Here is a 17,403-nt window from a genome sequence, read left to right as displayed (position 1 = left end):
TTTATTGCGAAAAGAGTATTGACTATTGCTTATTGGAAATGTTCTTCCAAGTCCTCACCCAATGTGTATAAACTTTTAATAGACTTTATTCTTGGCTTTTCCATTTGCAATGAAACTCTTAAAATGTTATGTGCCTAATATATGGGATTGATGCGAATGAGAAAGTGTAGTATAGGAGGGTTTTGTCTTATGAGTTGCCTGTGATGCCATTAGCGTTCACAAGGTTGAGATGTCATGAATTAGCAGAAGGGGATTGAGATGTAATGCCCAGTGATAATGACGTAGTTATTGTTAAAAATATCACATTGTAGATGTTCAGTTTATCAGTTATTTTATGAATGATTGCACTCATAATACTGCAAAGAATCACTAGGTGCCGCTTTGGGGTTTTGATATTCATGAGGATGATTACCCAAACTAATATATTGTGGCATGACCTTGTGTCATTGCTCTCAAAATGCTCTTGTTTTTATATAAAACGTTACATTTACTTTTAGACTAATGTAGCTTTTTTTTAAATTTTTTTTTTAAACTAATTATTATTATGATCATCTTGAAAAAAGGGTTTGGGCTTGATGTAATTTTATTTTTAAAATTGTCAATTTTTGGACTATTAAATATCGTAACTTTTCAATGCCAATAATCCAATTTAACATTTTTCCTTTTGTTTTAAATCACTACTTATGGCTGTCTTTTGATTGTGATGTTCACTTCCATAAATTTTAAAAAGGAATTGTATCGTTCACTTAAATTTAATTTATTAATTTAAAATGATATAACTTTTTCAGTTATTTTTTTTTGCGGATCCTTTTTCAGTTATGAAATATAATTTTTTTGCGAAATACCATAGAGAAATACTATTATAAGAATTAAATTATCAATTTGTGTGGTTTACATATTTATGAAGTTGCATTAATTTTCATCCCAAAAAAAAAAAAAAAAAAGCATTAGAAATTAGCCTAAAATTTCCAGGTGAGTGGTTTTACATTGTTATCCCTACAATGAAAATAAACGACCGATTTGGTCCCAGTGAATTAAAAAAATAAAATAAAGAAAATATTTCATTTAAACCTTTTAAAAATTATAACTGCCATTTTTATATTAAATGTAGATAAAATTATTTTAAAAAAATATAAACTAAATAATAAGAAAGTAAAATGAAAACTATTTGAAAGTGAAAGAAAATAAATTATATTTTTCAAATTTTAAAACCTAAATTAAAATTAATATAAGCCCAAGGGAACATAGATGAAATATTCTCTAAAATAAAATAAATAAATAAAAAGGCGGAGAGGAGCGGAGGAGAGGGAAGAGTTGGCAAGTTGCGTTGTCTGAAAAGTGAAACCCTTGTTAGTTTGTGCAATTAGGAATTTGGGGTCCATACCAAAAACATCCATAATAGTAAGAAGTGAGAAAACCGCTCTTAAACCCCTTGTCTTTGTTTGAGTGAGTGAGTGAGAGAGGTTTTGGAGGTTTCTGGCCTTATTTCTGGGTCTCTGTTAGGAGGACGTACGGACACAGTCAAGACTCCCATGTCCATGAACATAAAGCGACGGAGAAGACGACAATGACCACCACCACCACCACCACCTCCATGATCTTCAGAAGACGCCTCCTCCTCTGCTCCCCCAAATCCATTTCCAAATTCAAATTGGGTGTGTTGTTTGTTGTTTTTCTATCTCTCTCTCTCTCTCTCTCTCTCTCTCTCTCTCTCTCTCTCTGTTTCCAAGTGTTTGATTTTGAATGATGCAAAGTTTTATTTCTGAATTCTAACAGTATACTCTGCTCACTCTTCTGCTTCTTCTGCTTCTGTTGATGACGATGATGCCGAGGCACCCATTAGTCCCGCCAAAGTCAAGGGGAGAAGGGTTCCCATAGCCCAACGCCAGGCTATGATCCAAGCCTTTGTTAACGAGTAGGATTTTTATTTATTTTTATTTATTTTTTTAAACATATGAACTGCAAATTTGCCTCCAAATTTGCATTTGTTTTCTTTTTCTTTTTCTTTATTTTTAAATTAAATCTCCCTTAATGCCCTTTCTATCAAAGCTATTTGCCTTTCTGAATTGGCTGCCCCTAAATTATTCCCATATATCATTGCTTGTGTTGTTCCTCTTCTGCATTTAATAAATTATGATGCTTGGTAAGGTTGAGACTCGTATAACAAATAACCATATGTTTCTATAGATTAGTGTTAAATTAGCTGTTAAGAAAATGTATGATGTCCGCATGCAAATGTAAGTGAGACCAAATGTAAGCAAATGAGACAATGACTTCCCTTGCTACCCAAATTTTGGTAAATAAAGCTGATATTTCGAGTTTTCCATTGCTTTTCGTTAGTCCACACAATTTCGGTTGAATGGGGAGATTGTCATTAACATTTTGCAGGTACAAAACAATGTATGATGGCAAGTTACCTTCTGCTTCTGAGACTAAAAAACATGTTGGTGGTTCTTACTACGTTGTTAAGAAGATTCTTCAGGAATTGCAATATAATGAGAATATGTACTCTAACTCAATCAATGGGAGTAAAAAGTCTTTGGGAAAAGAGCTAATCGTAGAGACGGAATACAGTTTGACTGAAGCTGAAGAGGTCTTAACAAGTAAAATTTCAATGGATGCTGTTATTCAAGATGATTCTCAGAGGGAGGCTACAAACTCTGTGGAGACTGTTAATGTTGTTGGCAAGCAGTTGAAAGCAGAGAAAGGGTCACAGACTCTCTCTTCAGCTAAGGAGACCTTTTCCAAAGAGATTGTAGCTCCTGTAAGTATTCATACTAATAACATATTTTGTAATCTCAATTTCTCTCATCTTGTTCTTGTATACATGACAAATCTTGTTGCGAGGTTAAATTAATTGCATGAACCATTCCTAAAAAAGCCCCTTCTGTGGTAGTTCATATATTTCATGGTTCCTTACCGGGTCAATTTCCAATTCTTGGTCATTGAGATTAATGGGTAATACGGATTAATATTTAAGGATAGAATAGATATATTACTCTTTTATGAGCTTTCTTATCCCTTGATATTGCAGGATAGTGCATCTGATTATATTGCAGCACAAAACAATCTGCTGAAAGAGAATGCTGAAGAAATTTCTCGCACATGCATCGAGAAACTGGAAAGTGGTGAGAAGGAGGCTGAGCACAACCATTCTGATTTTGTTAGAATGCAGGATCATCAACTAGAAGACATATCTCATCCATATTGTGAAAAATCTGAGAATGGTATAAAGGAGGAATCTCAGACCCAGGGTAATGTTCTGGATTTTGTTGAGTTGGAAGATGATCCATTGGTAAGAGGTTCTACGAAAGCTTATGATTTAGGTACTGAGAATGAAGAGGACAAGAAGAAACTGAAATTCGCAGAAGATCTACCAGATAAAGATGTTGAAAAACACACAGCAAAACAATATGAAGGGACTCCTGAACCAGACAAAGCAACACTGTAAGCTTTCATTCAAAATAATGTTATTTTTGTCATAACCATTGTTTGAACTTTTATTACTATCCAATGAGTTCTATATGTTAAATTATTTCTGAGATTGTTGTTCATATGGATGACTAGCCTCACTTTGACGGAGGGCAACCCTGAAATTCATTGATAATGCGCTGTATAGAAATATATTGGTGGCGGTAAGGTCTATAATGTAGGATTGATGGTATAAAGGATAGATTAGTTCATAGATGGTAAACTGATATATATATATATATATTGGAAATAATTGTGAACTAAAACTTGAAGAACTTTAAATCTGGACGTACCAGATGACAGAGCAAACAAGGATTGAGGTAATTAAGGAAATTTTAAAATGAAGGTTAGAATATCACTGTGGTGCTGGAAAGTGGTAAATGGAGTGGATTTATATGAGAAAAGTTGTGGCTGTCTAATGAACAAGAGCTAGAAAACAGTGGTTCAAGAACAATAAATTGAAATTTTTGGTACGTTTGGCTGCATCATTTGTGGGTCTGGATGGATGGAGTTCTTAGATGAGATTTACAAGGGTTGATGTTGATAATGTATTTGATTTTGACTGGAAAGCTGTTTTGAGTTCATATCATAGAAAGAAAGCACAGAAGAAGAAATGAAAAAAGAAAATTTTGATTCCATTTTATGGTGAAAACACACAACACTTGATTAGCTCATTTCAACTTGATGTTTTTGTTGGAATGGATTAGCTTATTCCATGTTCTGTTAACCATTCATCTGAAGCCATAAGGGCAAAATCATCTGAAAATTACACTAATTTGGCATATCTTATGCATCTTATGTGTTCTATATCCTGTCTTAAATTTTGAAATTTCATTTGAACCAAATTTGGTTATATGGTTTATGTTTTAGGCAGACTTTCAAATAGTTTATTCCCGCTGTACCTGTCTATTGAGTCTAATTCCATTTTCCTTGTTTAGGATCGTCCCAAAGCAAACAACTTTCTGGGGAAATCTGAAGTCATTTGCCGATGGCATCCTTAGTTTGTGGCGGAAAGATTAAATCTTTACCTAGGTAGTCATTCAGGATTTCAATATTTGTTAGAACTATCCCGTTTCTTAAATGCTTCTTATTCTTATCAGTTAACATATATTATCTTCCTCCTGAGTTTCCTCTTGCCTTTCATCAGTTTTTTTCCTACGTTGAGAGAGAATTTGCAGCTGCATGCTATGCTGGCTTCAGAGAGTAGCTTAATAGTTAATGACATCAAAGCATGAATATTGTTTGTTAAATTAGCCTTTTTTGTGATGTAAAGAAAATGTAGAGCAAAAGATAGCTTCTTCTATCCAATTTTAATCTGTATATTGCTAGTTACTTCAAGTTGTAGATCAATTTGATGATGGAAAAAGGGGTTTGGAGAAGGTGGTATTATGGAGTTCTTGATATGAGAATTCTTTTCATGTATTGTTCGAAAAACAAGCCTGGTTATGAAAGAAGAAAATGAGGAATTACTGGGAACTTTGGAACTTTAATACTCTTTCCAATTATTTTCCAACTTGTATCATATTGTATAGCGATATAACTTCAGTTAATAAATGTTACACTTTTCAATTAGTTTAATTTTGTTTATGTTTAAACATAATATTATCACATCCTATTAATAGGATTTTTTTTAGCCATTTTATTTTATTTTTTAATTTTTTTATTAAGGGGAGTTATTATTACTGCTAATTTTTTACAATATAGATGACCAGGTCTGTCTAACTGAAGTTCCTAATTTTTTATTTCATAATTTTCCTACAAATTTTTTATTCATATAATATCACATGGAATATAATTAAATTTTATTGAACTGGGTATGTCACTCTATTAAATTACGTGGATGTTAATGCAAAACGGAAAAGTAGCATTATAGTTAAAGAGAAGCGGAAAGCCATATTTAGGATGCACCATAACTTCATGCCTAAACGTGAGCTCAGAAACTCAAAACACTACCTATTTTACACCAACCATTTCCAATGTACAAATTTACTAGTTGCCCTCTCTCTCTCTCTCTCTCTCTCTGATTGCCTGGCTACACAAAATAGCTAATCATCTAAACTGAAGATTGGAGATGACAACGGCAAAACCTTCCTCTTTTCTATTCATGGCTGTTTTGGAAATCTCACACTTCCCCTGCCACTGCTACATTAAAACCAACTAAACAGACGTTCTACCAATTTCTACTTTAACTCCAATCCATAAATATATGCCTCTCCATCTCCTCCTTTTCATTGTAAACCAGCATTACATCCTCTACTACTACGTCAAACACAAGATCTTGGAAATGGCTCCACAATGCATCAACTCCATTTCAAGTCGGTTTGCTTTGGTGCTTCTCATTGTTATTCTTTTTGTTCCAAACCCCACTCTCTCTAAGAAAAAAATAGTTCATGGTTTGAACATAAACGTGATTGATCGTTGCTGGAGAAGGAACCAAGATTGGAGAAGGAACCGCCAGCAACTTGCCACATGCTCGGTGGGTTTTGCTGGGAAGATGAGCAACAACATAGGAAGAGACCTCAAACACTATGAAGTCACTGATCCCAGTGACAATGCTGTAGACCCAAAACCAGGGACCTTAAGATATGGAACAACCATGATTCAAGGGAAAGTTTGGATCACATTCCAAAGGGACATGACCATTAGACTCCAGAAACCACTTCTCATTAGTAGCTTTACTGCCATTGATGGCAGGGGTGCTACTGTTAACATAGCTGATAATGCATGTTTAATGATCTTCAAGGTAAACTCCATCTATATATGCTTTGAAAATTCCATTCGTCTTGTATACTTATACAATAAGTTTGTAAAAGGTTTTATACATGAAACTTGGTTGGTTTACGTAAAGCACTGTTTGTGCAAATTAACTATGTCATCAGGCAAGCAACATAATCATCCATGGACTTCGAATCCACCACTGCAAAGCTCAAGCACCAAGCTCAGTTATGGGTCCGAAAGCGAAGATAGTGCAGCTGGGTCAGGTGGATGGGGATGCAATTCGGTTGGTGACTGCATCAAAGGTATGGATTGACCACAACACACTCTACAGCTGCCAAGATGGTCTCCTGGATGTGACACGTGGCTCAACCGATGTGACCATCTCGAACAACTGGTTCAGAAATCAGGACAAAGTTATGCTTCTTGGTCATGATGATGGATACTTGAGGGACAAGGACATGAAGGTCACAGTCATGTACAACCATTTCGGACCCAATTGCAACCAAAGAATGCCAAGGTAAACCAGCAAACAAACCACTGCCTTCTTAAGAATTTACATTCAGAAAGCAATCAGGTTGTGCTAAAAAAATTTGGAAAAACTGCAGGATTCGCCATGGATATGCACATGTAGTGAACAATCTCTACTTGGGATGGACACAATATGCAATTGGGGGAAGTATGAGTCCCAGTGTAAAGAGTGAAGCCAATCTCTTCATTGCTCCCAAATCAGGGAACAAAGAGGTAGCTCTCTTTGCTTCCCATAAGAGTGAAAATTAGTTAATTTTACACGTTTTTGTTTTAGCCTCAGGATTACTACAAATACACTCCAACTAAACAGTTGTATTGTGTATGACAGGTCACTTGGAGGAGGGACAGCATTGGAAATAAAAATTCATGGAGGTTTTACTCTGTGAGGGATGTTTTTGAAAATGGAGCTTCTTTCATTCAAACAGGGAAGGGTGGAGCAAAGCCACACTACAATAGCCAACAACTTTTCAAAGTTGCAGATGCTAAGTCCCTAAGGTCATTGACAAGATCAGCAGGTGCTTTATGGTGAAACCAACCAAGTCTTCCATCACCTTCAACTTACACCAGTTTTATCTCTTGTTCTTTTACTTTTTCATTTGCTTTCCATTGTACCACCTCAACTTGTCTCAGTCGACAATGAGAATATGTGATTTGGATATTCAGAATATTTTCTTTATTCTCTGTTTACTACAGGCTGTCCCAAGATGAAAACAAATCATTTAAGAATACGTTGCTGATTGCCCAAAATTTCTGATTAAAAAAATAAAATTCTACTTCAAAAATCTATTTTAAGTACGCTTTACATTAAACATCTTCAGCCAGACTTTAAAATTAACTGCAATCTTTTTTTTTTTTTTTTAAACTAAAATTTATGCAACTTTTTTTCTAAAAACATTCTTATTAAGCGATTAATACTTAGCTTTCATTTGTAAAAAATAAAAACAAAAATAACAAAAAAACATTTTTATAAATGCTACTGCTACACCCTTTTCGACAAAAAAATTGAAAAAAAAAAAAAAGACTTATTTTGTATGATAAAAAAAAATTCCAAATAAATAAAAAACGTAGCACATATTTTAACATGATATTTTCATATTGGGCTCATACAATCGTTCCAAGGTTCATTTTTCAGTCCTCATCATCAGAACTTGCATATGCTAAACCTAGCAAGCTTTTAACAGGATTTTCCACTTTTGTCTCTCCATTTTCTTTGCTCGGTTTCACGTCGGGGGTATATTTTCCCTTCTCCTGTTCAGTCTTAGAATTGAGATTCGTGGAATTCGTGGAGGCATTTGATACTGATGCGGACCGATTCCCATCACATGGGCTTGTAACTCTTGGTCGCTTGGGTTTAACTTCCACCACCTTTTTGAGAAGATCTTGTTGTCTGCATATCAAAATAAATTAAAGAACTGTGTACATAACCAGTAACAGAAAAGCAATCTGAAATTATCAACCGATTAATTTGCTGAATGAGTCTGTTTAGGATGTGTTTGTAGACAAACTGATACCTGATCCCACTCTTTGGTTTGGGCTCAACACGAAGTGGCAATGGAACTGTTGCAGGCGAAGAATCTGCTAAACTTGCAGCTTTGTGACCCTAGGTTAAAGAAAGAAAAATGTGCAATAGAAGGAATGAAGAGAAGACAACGGCAAGCACAGACAACATAAAATGAAATCATGCTAAATCACATTGAGAAACCTATTTTGAAACGAGAGGGGGAAAAAAAAAAAAAAAAAAAAGGGTTTGCAATGGTAGCTACCAAAATCCTCTATTTCCCAGATTGACAGCTGGAAAGGTAAGCATTATGAAAGGAACCATGCCTATCCCTAAAGCTCTGAGTTGAATACAGAAAAGGCCCTCATAAAGAGATGATAAGTTGGACAAAAAGAGCAACAAGTCATCAGCACGCCACACGCCAATCATTCAGAAACTGATTTTGATCTATTAAGAAAAGGACTTGTAATCAAATCTACAGTCTGAAAGCATTTTAATTAGCAGCAACTTATATCACATACATTTTACAACACAAACAATTCCAATTCATAGCAATACATTGAAGGATATCTTAAATGCTGCGAATGCTCGTTTCTCAGTACGGCGAAGCAGGCGTTCTGCATCCTCCTCAGCTTCCATCTGCTCCTTGAGATATAGGAGGTCGTCACTATCCAAGGCTGCATACTCAAAGTTACAGGTTACAACCCAGCTGAACAAACAAAAGTTAAAAAAAAATATAAACAGATAAAAAAAATGCATAAATTTGTGCCCGTATGCACACTGCATGTGCATGCATACAGAAACAAACAAAGAAGGGGATTACCGCCCCGTCCATGAAGGTAGCCTCCTCGTTCTCCTGCAACCTCTTGCATCTGCTTGAATCAACCACCCGGTAGAAGAAGCCAATATCCCTGCCGGGGCATGTTATCAGAAAACTCCCTTCAAGTTTTCACATAAAAAATACAAGCTTAAAGTTAAGCAAACTAAACTAAAGGCTACCGAGTACAAAACATCATTTCCATACATGATAGATTTATCATCTCTTTCTAGTCTGACTTAAATTGAGATAGCAATATTGGAGTCTAGGGAAACTTGTCACAGTTACTGAGTGGAATCACCATTTAGCTTCACAGATCAAGAAACATAACACAACAACATAGGTATAAGCGATACAGTACAAAAGAAAGTAACAAAAAGTTAAATGGATTAGATGGATGGCCAGATTGGTTTCATCCCAGGTAACCAGGTTTCAATGATTGACTTAGATAAAATTTATAACCTATCCAAAAATTTAAATTTGTCACCGCAATAAGGTGGCAGGAGTCATTGAGATTTTCCCTCCGAAATAAACGGAAAAGGAAGAAACCCAACAACCTAATGGCTAAGAGAATTAAAAGCATTAAAATGTCTGAACCAAAAAAGGATTGCTGTTGTGATACTAAACCTATCCATAAATATAAAACCACACACATATATTTATAAGTGATCAAAGGAGTATCCTGGTAGATACAATCGCAAATTTGATATAAAGCCAGGAATTCAAACTTTTGGCAAAGCTTTCAATTAATAAATAACTGAATTCGGATCACTACATTATAATATGTGATTAAATGAGGTTAAAAGTAGTGTTTCGTGCACACCATTTCCCCCGAAAGGAAACAAAACAGTATGCAGCACTCTTAAAATGTGTAACAAAAATTGTAACTTTACGCTCACCATAATCAAGTCCAATATGAAACTGAATTGAGATTTGAGACTTGGGGATTTTAGTTAATTCACACAGTCGAATATGACAAAAATTAGAAATTGGGAGCGCGCATACATATTTACCCAAATAGAAATTAGCGCGAACTACCGTTCTTTTCCAATCAAAACAACAAAAATACAAAATAAGAAGAGAGCAGGAAGAAAGCCAGAAACAAATGACGAAAAAAAAAAAAAAAAAGAAAGAAAGAAAGAAGAGGGTGGGTGAGGCAAAATGCGCTAACCTTGGCAACCATGCGCTGGAAGGTGATGTCCTCGTCGTCTATTTTATCCTTCCCTTTTCCCCATTTTTTATCTGCAATACCCACAAGATTTAAAGAACCCTACTTTTTATCCTATATAAACAATAAAAACAAAAACAATAAATTAAAAAAAAAAAAAAAAAAAAAACCTTTAGGGTCGGTGAGATTGGTGTATTCGCGAACTTCTCTGCCCGCCATTACTGTTAATCTGAATATGAACCTGGCTCTGGCTGGCTGTACTTTTTACCAAATTCTAAGCGGAAAACTGGGTTTTGCTCCGACGACGAAGAAGATGATGAACGAAAAGGGTGCTTCCGGAACCACAACAATCACAGCTTCTGCTTGTGCTTTTAAGTCCGGAATCAGTCTGATTGCTCTTTCTTTTTGTTTTATGTGGGCTTGGGCTGTAAACGACAAGGGGCCCAACCCTAAAATTGATTGCTTATGAAAACAACTTATTAATTATACGGAGAGGATTTTAAATACACTTCCAGAATGAATATCCCACTAAGAAAGAAAAACGAAAAACACAAAATAAAAAATTTAGAAAAAGCGTAAATTCTACAAAACTACTATATTATTATTATTATTATTATTTATTTTATTTTTTTGGTTGGATACTACTAGCTTTCTTATGAAATTTATTCATCTGTTTTATACTCTTTTATATTTTCAAGAAGGAAAAAAAAAACTCTTATATTTTATATATATAAAAAAAAATTTCTTTTATAAATATATATATATTTATAGATATGATATATTTTTTTAAAAATATATATATAAAAAATTTTACGATACAGATCATTTGGACTTTTAAAAGGCATTGATATAGTATAAATAGCTGCTTAGATATGATCCGCATCCATACAATAAAATTACCCAGAAATATAGTAGTTTTTTTTTTTGGCTGAATATTAATGTATATATAGTTACTTGTTGGTTTTATTTTATTTTAATAATTTTGTACTAAGGAGAAGAATTTTTATTAATTGTTATTGTATATGGTGAAAATTTTGTTACTTATTATTGACCCATCAGCCGTCACTGGTTTAAGCCATTGATTTCATTGGGATGGGTTCTGAAGAAGAAGAAGAAGAAGAGAGCGGGAGAATAGTGAGGTTGGGATCGTATGGAGGAAAGGTGAGGCTGTTGCTGCAACCGTCACGAGAGGAGGAGGAGGAGGAGGAATCGAACTCCGGCGTCGATGAGGCCGAGGCAGCTGCAGAAGAGACGATGCTGCTGTGGGGGCTTCAACAGCCGACGCTGTCCAAACCCAACGCCTTGGTGTCTCAATCCTCTCTCCGCTTCTCCCTCGACTCCTGCGGCCACTCTCTCTCCATTCTCCAGTCCCCTTCTTCCTTGGCCACGCCCGGTGTCACTGGCTCCGTCATGTGGGACAGTGGAGTTGTCCTCGCCAAGTTCTTAGAGCATGCCGTCGATTCTGGGACCCTTCTTCTTCACTCCAAGAAGATTGTCGAACTGGGTTCTGGCTGTGGAATGGTTGGGTACAGTACTACATCATTTCATTTTCTATTTAATTTTATTAGTTTGGTTTCCAATTTCATCAATGGGAAATTATTCACTTTAGTTTCTTATTTTGAAAAGATTTGAAAAACTATTCCATTCCAGTTGCATTGCAGCTCTTTTGGGGGGCCAAGTTATCCTCACTGATCTGCCTGATAGACTCAGGCTCCTAAGAAAGAATGTTGAAGTCAATCTCAGCCACTGTGATTTGCGGGGTTCTGCAACTGTCATGGAGTTCATTTGGGGAGATGATCCTGACCCACTTTTGATTCAACCTACACCTGATTTTGGTAACAAACTCTTGTTCATCTCACTCTAACATTAACCACTTCATTTCCAAAATCTTAAATTTTGGCAATTCTTTTTTATTTTTTTTATTTTTTTGGGTAAAGAATAGAAGGGATTCCCAATATTTATCATCGACTTTTGAGGTATTATTTTAAGTTTGAATAATTTAAAAATCGAGTTTCGGTCATCCAGTGTAGCTGGGACATAGTGATTGTCAAAAGCCAGCTTGAAAGTGAAGTTTAGCTTCTTTTTTTCTATTGTTCCCAGCAATATTTTTAGATTATGGTTTGCTGGACATCTGGAGGCCTGCAATAGTAAATTGTACAAATTGTGGCCAAATTGACATTATTAGACCAAGAGGATCAATCAAAATTATCTCAATCCGTGCATTGCAGTCTATTCAGAGTACATACACAGTGGTTTATTGCTTTGTTTATCAGTATTCAATAGCGGAGAAGCCTAAATCAAAGTAGGAGTAAATTACAGAAGAGAGGATCTTAATTACAAAGAGAGAGTAACGGGAGGTATAGGACTCAAAGCATCAAACTAAGTTTTATGATCGACATAAAGATTTAATCACCCTTCCTTTCAGCTATTCTTCAGCTAGACTAACATATTCCTTCTTTTTTCTTTACTTACTTATCTGAGACTATTTTCTTTCATTTGTTTGGTAATTTTGTCATTCATTTCATTTCTATACTTGTCTTATAGCTCCTAATTTCTACTCAACTCTAACTCCTCAGTATTTATAATTTCTTGGGCGAGTATGAATGTTGACTTAAGATCATCATGATTTGCAATTGTTATTTCATTAATGTCCATATAACCATTGCCACCATCACTAGACAAAAACATTGTACTCTTTTTTTGTTTAGGGAATAGGTTGAGGCAGCTCTTGCAATTTGTAAACAAACAATTGCTATTTCTATTGTCTTTCTGACTTGAATTTTCATCTGTAATACCTTTTCCCCTGGACGAATAATATAAAAGTTCTAGGTTCTGATGTAATCTATAGCGAGGGAGCAGTAGTGGATTTGTTGGCTACACTGCAGCAACTCTGTGGATGTGGAACAACAATCTTTTTGGCGGGAGAACTTAGAAACGGTAACAATTGCACCACTACATTTTAAAATTTCACCTTCTTTCTTTTTCCCATATTCCTCTCAAATATATCTTTTCTGCGGCAGATGCTATACTTGAATGCTTCTTAGAAGCTGCAGTGAAGGATTTCGTGGTTGGTCGTGTTGATCAAACGCAGTGGCATCCGGACTATTGCAGTAGCCGTGTTGTTTTGTATGCTATGGTCAAGAAATGATTTCTAATATCGATATTACAAGAGAAAGTGGAAAGGTGATTCAAAAGTAAAACATTTGCATAGAAAAGCGGAAAATTGTTGTCAAACTGTAAGGTTTCTTAGTTAGATGGTTTGTGCTGCTTTTGTAATGAACATGAATTGAAACTGGATCCCAGTAGTATCCCTATGTGATGCATCTGCCTCTTTTGGCACCCTAAATGCTTGGTTTGATGCTAAGTTTGTCTTTACTCTCTATTCTAATTCACAGTATTCTACTTTTCAACTTAGTTACCAACACCATGATGAAATTTCTCTTTTTGTGGTTTATATTGCATAAGCTCCCGTCAAGATGCATGAGCAAGAGCAACCCTTTTCAATCTCAAATAAGAACCATGGAAATGGGGCGATCATATTTAAATATTGAATGAGCTGCAGATTTATAGTCAAATTGCTATTTGGTTTTTAGGAGACGGTAGGTATTCCATGGAATATGATGGACGGACATGGACGTGCGTATTGACTTGTTTTATGATAATTGGTTATTAGTTTAAGGATAAATTGCAAATATCCACGGTAAATAATTTTGTCTCGCAATGGACATGCCCTCAAATACGCAAAATTTGATATGTAGATAGAATAAATAAATAAACCACAATAAACGTTTTTAAAATGCTTAAAAGTTTATCAAATTTTGCCATAATGTATTTTGCCACATCATTGAATCGAAAATTATTTCAAGATGGAAACTATTATGAGTAAACGCACATAAAATAAATAAATAAATAAATAAGCAAAAAATGGGAACTTGTGGCATGCGGTGGTGGGAAGTGGAAACATTGGACTAGACAAATGAAGAGGACCCCACTGGAAGAGTGCAATGCAGTTCCACCCCTACGATTCAACTGCAAAATGTGACTGATCATCACGTCCTGATCCTACCCATCCATCGATGCGTTTCTCTCTCCTTACTTGTAACATAAACAACAGACGCTGCCACTACTTTTTTGCATTTCATTTTGCAGTCTTTTTTGGGTAATCGCATCTTTTTGCAACTTGCAATTTTTTAGACAAATAAAGGATAATCACTTTACCGAAATCTTTAATATAACAAGATCTTCAGCTCCCAGCAAACAACATTTGAAGAGAGAGAGAGAGTGTGGGGGGAAGAAAAAAGAGGGTTACTTGTACGGTTCTAACAAGCTTGCTGCTTTGGTAGCTGTTGAAGAGAGCAACAAAAGCTCTGCTCAATTCGAGGGTTTTGGTAAGAACAAAACTAACACTTAAGATAAACGTAATGCCTATATTTCACTCTTTGATTTCAACTCAAACATATTTACTTACATACATACATACATACATACATACAATAGAAACATGAATTTTCTGAGTTTTTTTTTTTTTTTTTTTTTTTTTTAACAGTACCCACTTGTTTGCATGACTACTATTTTCTTCCAGACTCATTCAGTCACTCTCCCTTTCCTTAGCTTGCAAGAAACCTTGGGGCAAATTCAATGATGGAGTTTGGAATTTTATGAATATGGGTTTTCATAGATATTTCGAGTTTGTCCCCTTCATTTTTTTTTATCATGTTTTCTCGGTTGATGATTTGGCCAAAAGGGGTGCATTTTATTTTCTGGGTTTTTGTTATTAGTTATTTATTTTTTTCCCTCTTTATCCTTTTGATTTTCCGTTCCAGCCAGGTAGACTATCCTAGCTTTGATGTGAATTTCGTGAGGAAAACAGAGGGTGGTAATATCTGAGATCTTGTCATCTATCAGAATTACTCTACGCTGTTTGGTTGGCCTGAAATGGCTGAAAATGCAAAGAAAGTCCATATGTCTTACGAGGTACAATTTTTAGAGATTCCAAAATTCTTATTTTAACATTTTCTGGGAAACCAAGCATCTGCATGATGAATTTGGTACGGTTATTCTGTTTGAATGCTCTCTGTGATCATATCTGTGGTTTTATATCATCCATTAAAAAATAAAAATAAAAATTGAAATTAGTCATATTTTCTATGTTGGGAAAAAAAAAAAAAAAAACCACGCTGAAGTGTCTCAATCTCAAAACACAAGATTTGTCATATACGTCGCAGTCAAAAATAAATAATATATATAATTTGATAGTCAAAACAAAAAGTTTTAGCATTTTTGTTATTGTTAATTAATATTTATTTACTGTCCGAGGATTGTAGAAAGTTGTTTTTGAGAGCAGGAGTATGGAGCTTTGATCAATTACGGGGGAACAAAAGATATGGTCAGCAACTCATAAGAAAGTACTCCTGGGTTATTGTTCTTTTACATATTGAGGGGAATTTTAGTGTTAGTTATAACTTATTGTTTTTGCACATTGTATAAGCTTAAGTATTTCATTGGAAGACTGATCAAATTCTATTATTAGCTAAGTATGACAGTTCATCTCATCTATGATCTATGGTTTTGATAGTTCTTATGTTTTTTGTCCATTTAGTCTTGCATGTACTTAAATTCTTATTTGTGAATTAAATTGTTAATCCATGTTTTGCTTTCAGGTAGCGGAAGAAGTTAGTTCATTGAACAGCGATGTATACTTTGATGTGCTATCCAGATTGCCTACAAAGAATTTGCTGGGATTAAAATGTGTTTCCAGAGGGTGGCATTGCCTGATTTCTGGCCGACCTTTCATCCAGACACAGTTACTAAGAACGGAATCTGGTGTATTGGGATTTATCTCTCAGGGGAAGTTTCAGTGGTTTGATGGAGATATAGAAACTATGTACTACATTCCTGTTGAGACAACAGGTGCTGCAGTGCGGCAGATTGCCTTTGATTTTCTTGTTGAGAATGTTGTGGTCTTGGCATCTTGTAGCGGTTTGATTTGTTGTCGGAGTTGCTTGCCTTCTCAATGCCCAAGCATCTATATTTGCAATCCTCTGATCAAGGATTGGATTAGGGTGGAATGGATGGCACCTAATACAGGGAGTAGCATAGGTTTAGCATTTGATCCATCTCAGAATCCCATTGACACTTCCACGAATTTTAAGGTAGTGCAAGCTCAATTGTGTGAAACTGATGAGGAGGAGGTGCAGTGCATTTCATTTGAAATATACTCATCACAAACAAGGGCATGGAGGAAGTCAAATGAGATTTGCCACTGCAATGACAGTATGTTCCAAGGCCGAAGCCAAGGCATCTTCATCAGGGGTATCTTACATTGGTTGACAGATGGTGATCATATTGTCACATTCAACGTAGACAATGAGCTGTCTTGGTTAGTTTCAATACCTGTCCCTGATGTGGTGTTCAAAACGACTCCTCAAGCATGTATTGGAGAATCCAAAGGCCAACTACACTATGTCATGCTCTCAGAAGAAGGACTTCAGGTATGGTGTTTGGAGGAGTATTTTGAATCGAAATGGGCACTTGATCACTCAAAATCATTGAAGATGATAGAAGAAGAGAATACTCAATTCTTCTGCAATTTACATGAGCTAGTGATACAGAAGAATTGTTCAGATCACCCATGGATGTGCCCCTTGGCTTTTAAGGATGGGATTTTACTGATAAGGGTGGGCGCAAAGATATTCCTGTACAACCTTTTGACCAGTAATTTCAAGGGAGTTTGCAGTGTCACCCAGCTAGGTCCGGCCTGCATGTTTTGGCCCACGGTGCTTCCTTATTCCATGAGCTTGATTCCACTGACTTAGCTAGGAAGATTGTACTAGTCTATGCATTTTTCTGTCTCTTTGCTTGTGCGTTTTATTATAAATGCATTTATTTTGTAGTTTTGCCTTTTTGGTAGGAGGAAAAATTAGAAGAAATGGGGAGAACGTAGAAGGAAGATTAGAGAAGCAAGAAAGGGAAATTTTTACTACAGGATGATGCAATGTATAAGTTATGGGTTACCAAGAATATGTAGTGGAACTGGAAAGTATAGAAATAGAATTTTTCTCTGCTATTTACATCTGTTATGGTTTTCTCCAGCTTATTAGATCTGATGATCATAGCTGATAAGAAAATTGATTAGCTATAAATATCTAAGGTTCAATGTATAAATATCATCTTATCTATTGAATGTTTAGATCTGTACAAATT

At 35.4% G+C, this 17,403-nt stretch overlaps 5 protein-coding genes across 20 annotated transcripts; 4 read left to right on the top strand and 1 right to left on the bottom strand.

Moving 5' to 3' along the window:
* Positions 1 to 1,275: 1,275 nt before the first annotated feature.
* On the top strand, positions 1,276 to 5,043 carry LOC107419615 (uncharacterized). Of its 3 annotated transcripts, XM_016028364.4 has the most exons (6): positions 1,276 to 1,655; positions 1,777 to 1,915; positions 2,389 to 2,764; positions 3,035 to 3,447; positions 4,410 to 4,503; positions 4,619 to 5,043. In XM_016028364.4, exons 1-5 carry the CDS (start codon positions 1,568 to 1,570, stop codon positions 4,489 to 4,491), a joined length of 1,098 nt encoding a protein of 365 aa, XP_015883850.3. In that variant the 5' UTR covers positions 1,276 to 1,567; the 3' UTR covers positions 4,492 to 4,503; positions 4,619 to 5,043. The 3 variants fall into 3 exon arrangements, with proteins under 3 accessions (XP_015883850.3, XP_024929085.3, XP_024929084.3); XM_025073317.3 differs by having other exon boundaries at positions 1,844 to 1,915; positions 4,410 to 5,043; XM_025073316.3 differs by having other exon boundaries at positions 4,410 to 5,043.
* A 319-nt stretch (positions 5,044 to 5,362) lies between these two features.
* LOC107419631 (probable pectate lyase 4) lies at positions 5,363 to 7,357 on the top strand. The gene is given in 4 exon segments (XM_016028391.4): positions 5,363 to 6,214; positions 6,351 to 6,706; positions 6,795 to 6,930; positions 7,046 to 7,357. Coding segments are annotated over 4 exon segments (1,341 nt in total). The 5' UTR covers positions 5,363 to 5,677.
* Positions 7,358 to 7,771: 414 nt separating this feature from the next.
* Positions 7,772 to 10,590, bottom strand: LOC107419630 (uncharacterized). Of its 3 annotated transcripts, none has more exons than XM_060814343.1 (6): positions 10,371 to 10,590; positions 10,204 to 10,274; positions 9,039 to 9,087; positions 8,774 to 8,892; positions 8,229 to 8,317; positions 7,772 to 8,104 (listed from the first exon to the last, which is right to left on the bottom strand). In XM_060814343.1, exons 1-6 carry the CDS (start codon positions 10,417 to 10,419, stop codon positions 7,846 to 7,848), a joined length of 636 nt encoding a protein of 211 aa, XP_060670326.1. In that variant the 5' UTR covers positions 10,420 to 10,590; the 3' UTR covers positions 7,772 to 7,845. The 3 variants fall into 3 exon arrangements, with proteins under 3 accessions (XP_060670326.1, XP_060670327.1, XP_060670328.1); XM_060814344.1 differs by having other exon boundaries at positions 9,039 to 9,126; positions 10,371 to 10,440; XM_060814345.1 differs by lacking the exon at positions 10,371 to 10,590 and having other exon boundaries at positions 9,039 to 9,154.
* A 536-nt stretch (positions 10,591 to 11,126) lies between these two features.
* LOC107419629 (uncharacterized) lies at positions 11,127 to 13,614 on the top strand. Of its 4 annotated transcripts, none has more exons than XM_048473457.2 (4): positions 11,127 to 11,726; positions 11,827 to 12,035; positions 13,024 to 13,137; positions 13,221 to 13,614. In XM_048473457.2, the coding sequence occupies exons 1-4, from the start codon at positions 11,293 to 11,295 to the stop codon at positions 13,346 to 13,348; spliced, it is 885 nt and encodes a 294-aa protein (XP_048329414.2). In that variant the 5' UTR covers positions 11,127 to 11,292; the 3' UTR covers positions 13,349 to 13,614. The 4 variants fall into 4 exon arrangements, with proteins under 4 accessions (XP_048329414.2, XP_048329417.2, XP_048329416.2 ...); XM_048473460.2 differs by having other exon boundaries at positions 11,128 to 11,726; positions 11,911 to 12,035; XM_048473459.2 differs by having other exon boundaries at positions 11,128 to 11,726; positions 11,905 to 12,035.
* Positions 13,615 to 14,215: 601 nt separating this feature from the next.
* Positions 14,216 to 17,270, top strand: LOC107419620 (F-box protein At5g49610). Of its 9 annotated transcripts, none has more exons than XM_025073604.3 (4): positions 14,216 to 14,588; positions 14,783 to 15,174; positions 15,861 to 16,976; positions 17,111 to 17,270. In XM_025073604.3, the coding sequence occupies exons 2-4, from the start codon at positions 15,136 to 15,138 to the stop codon at positions 17,141 to 17,143; spliced, it is 1,188 nt and encodes a 395-aa protein (XP_024929372.3). In that variant the 5' UTR covers positions 14,216 to 14,588; positions 14,783 to 15,135; the 3' UTR covers positions 17,144 to 17,270. The 9 variants fall into 9 exon arrangements, with proteins under 9 accessions (XP_024929372.3, XP_048329412.2, XP_024929369.3 ...); XM_048473455.2 differs by having other exon boundaries at positions 14,226 to 14,588; positions 14,783 to 14,887; positions 15,028 to 15,174; positions 15,861 to 17,270; XM_025073601.3 differs by having other exon boundaries at positions 14,226 to 14,588; positions 14,783 to 14,887; positions 15,024 to 15,174; positions 15,861 to 17,270.
* Positions 17,271 to 17,403: the final 133 nt, after the last annotated feature.

Source organism: Ziziphus jujuba, chromosome 2 (assembly GCF_031755915.1).
Source record: "Ziziphus jujuba cultivar Dongzao chromosome 2, ASM3175591v1".
Classification (NCBI taxonomy): Eukaryota; Viridiplantae; Streptophyta; class Magnoliopsida; order Rosales; family Rhamnaceae; genus Ziziphus; species Ziziphus jujuba.
The sequence above is the reverse complement of the archived record's forward strand: the minus strand, read 5'-3'. Positions and strand labels throughout refer to the sequence as shown.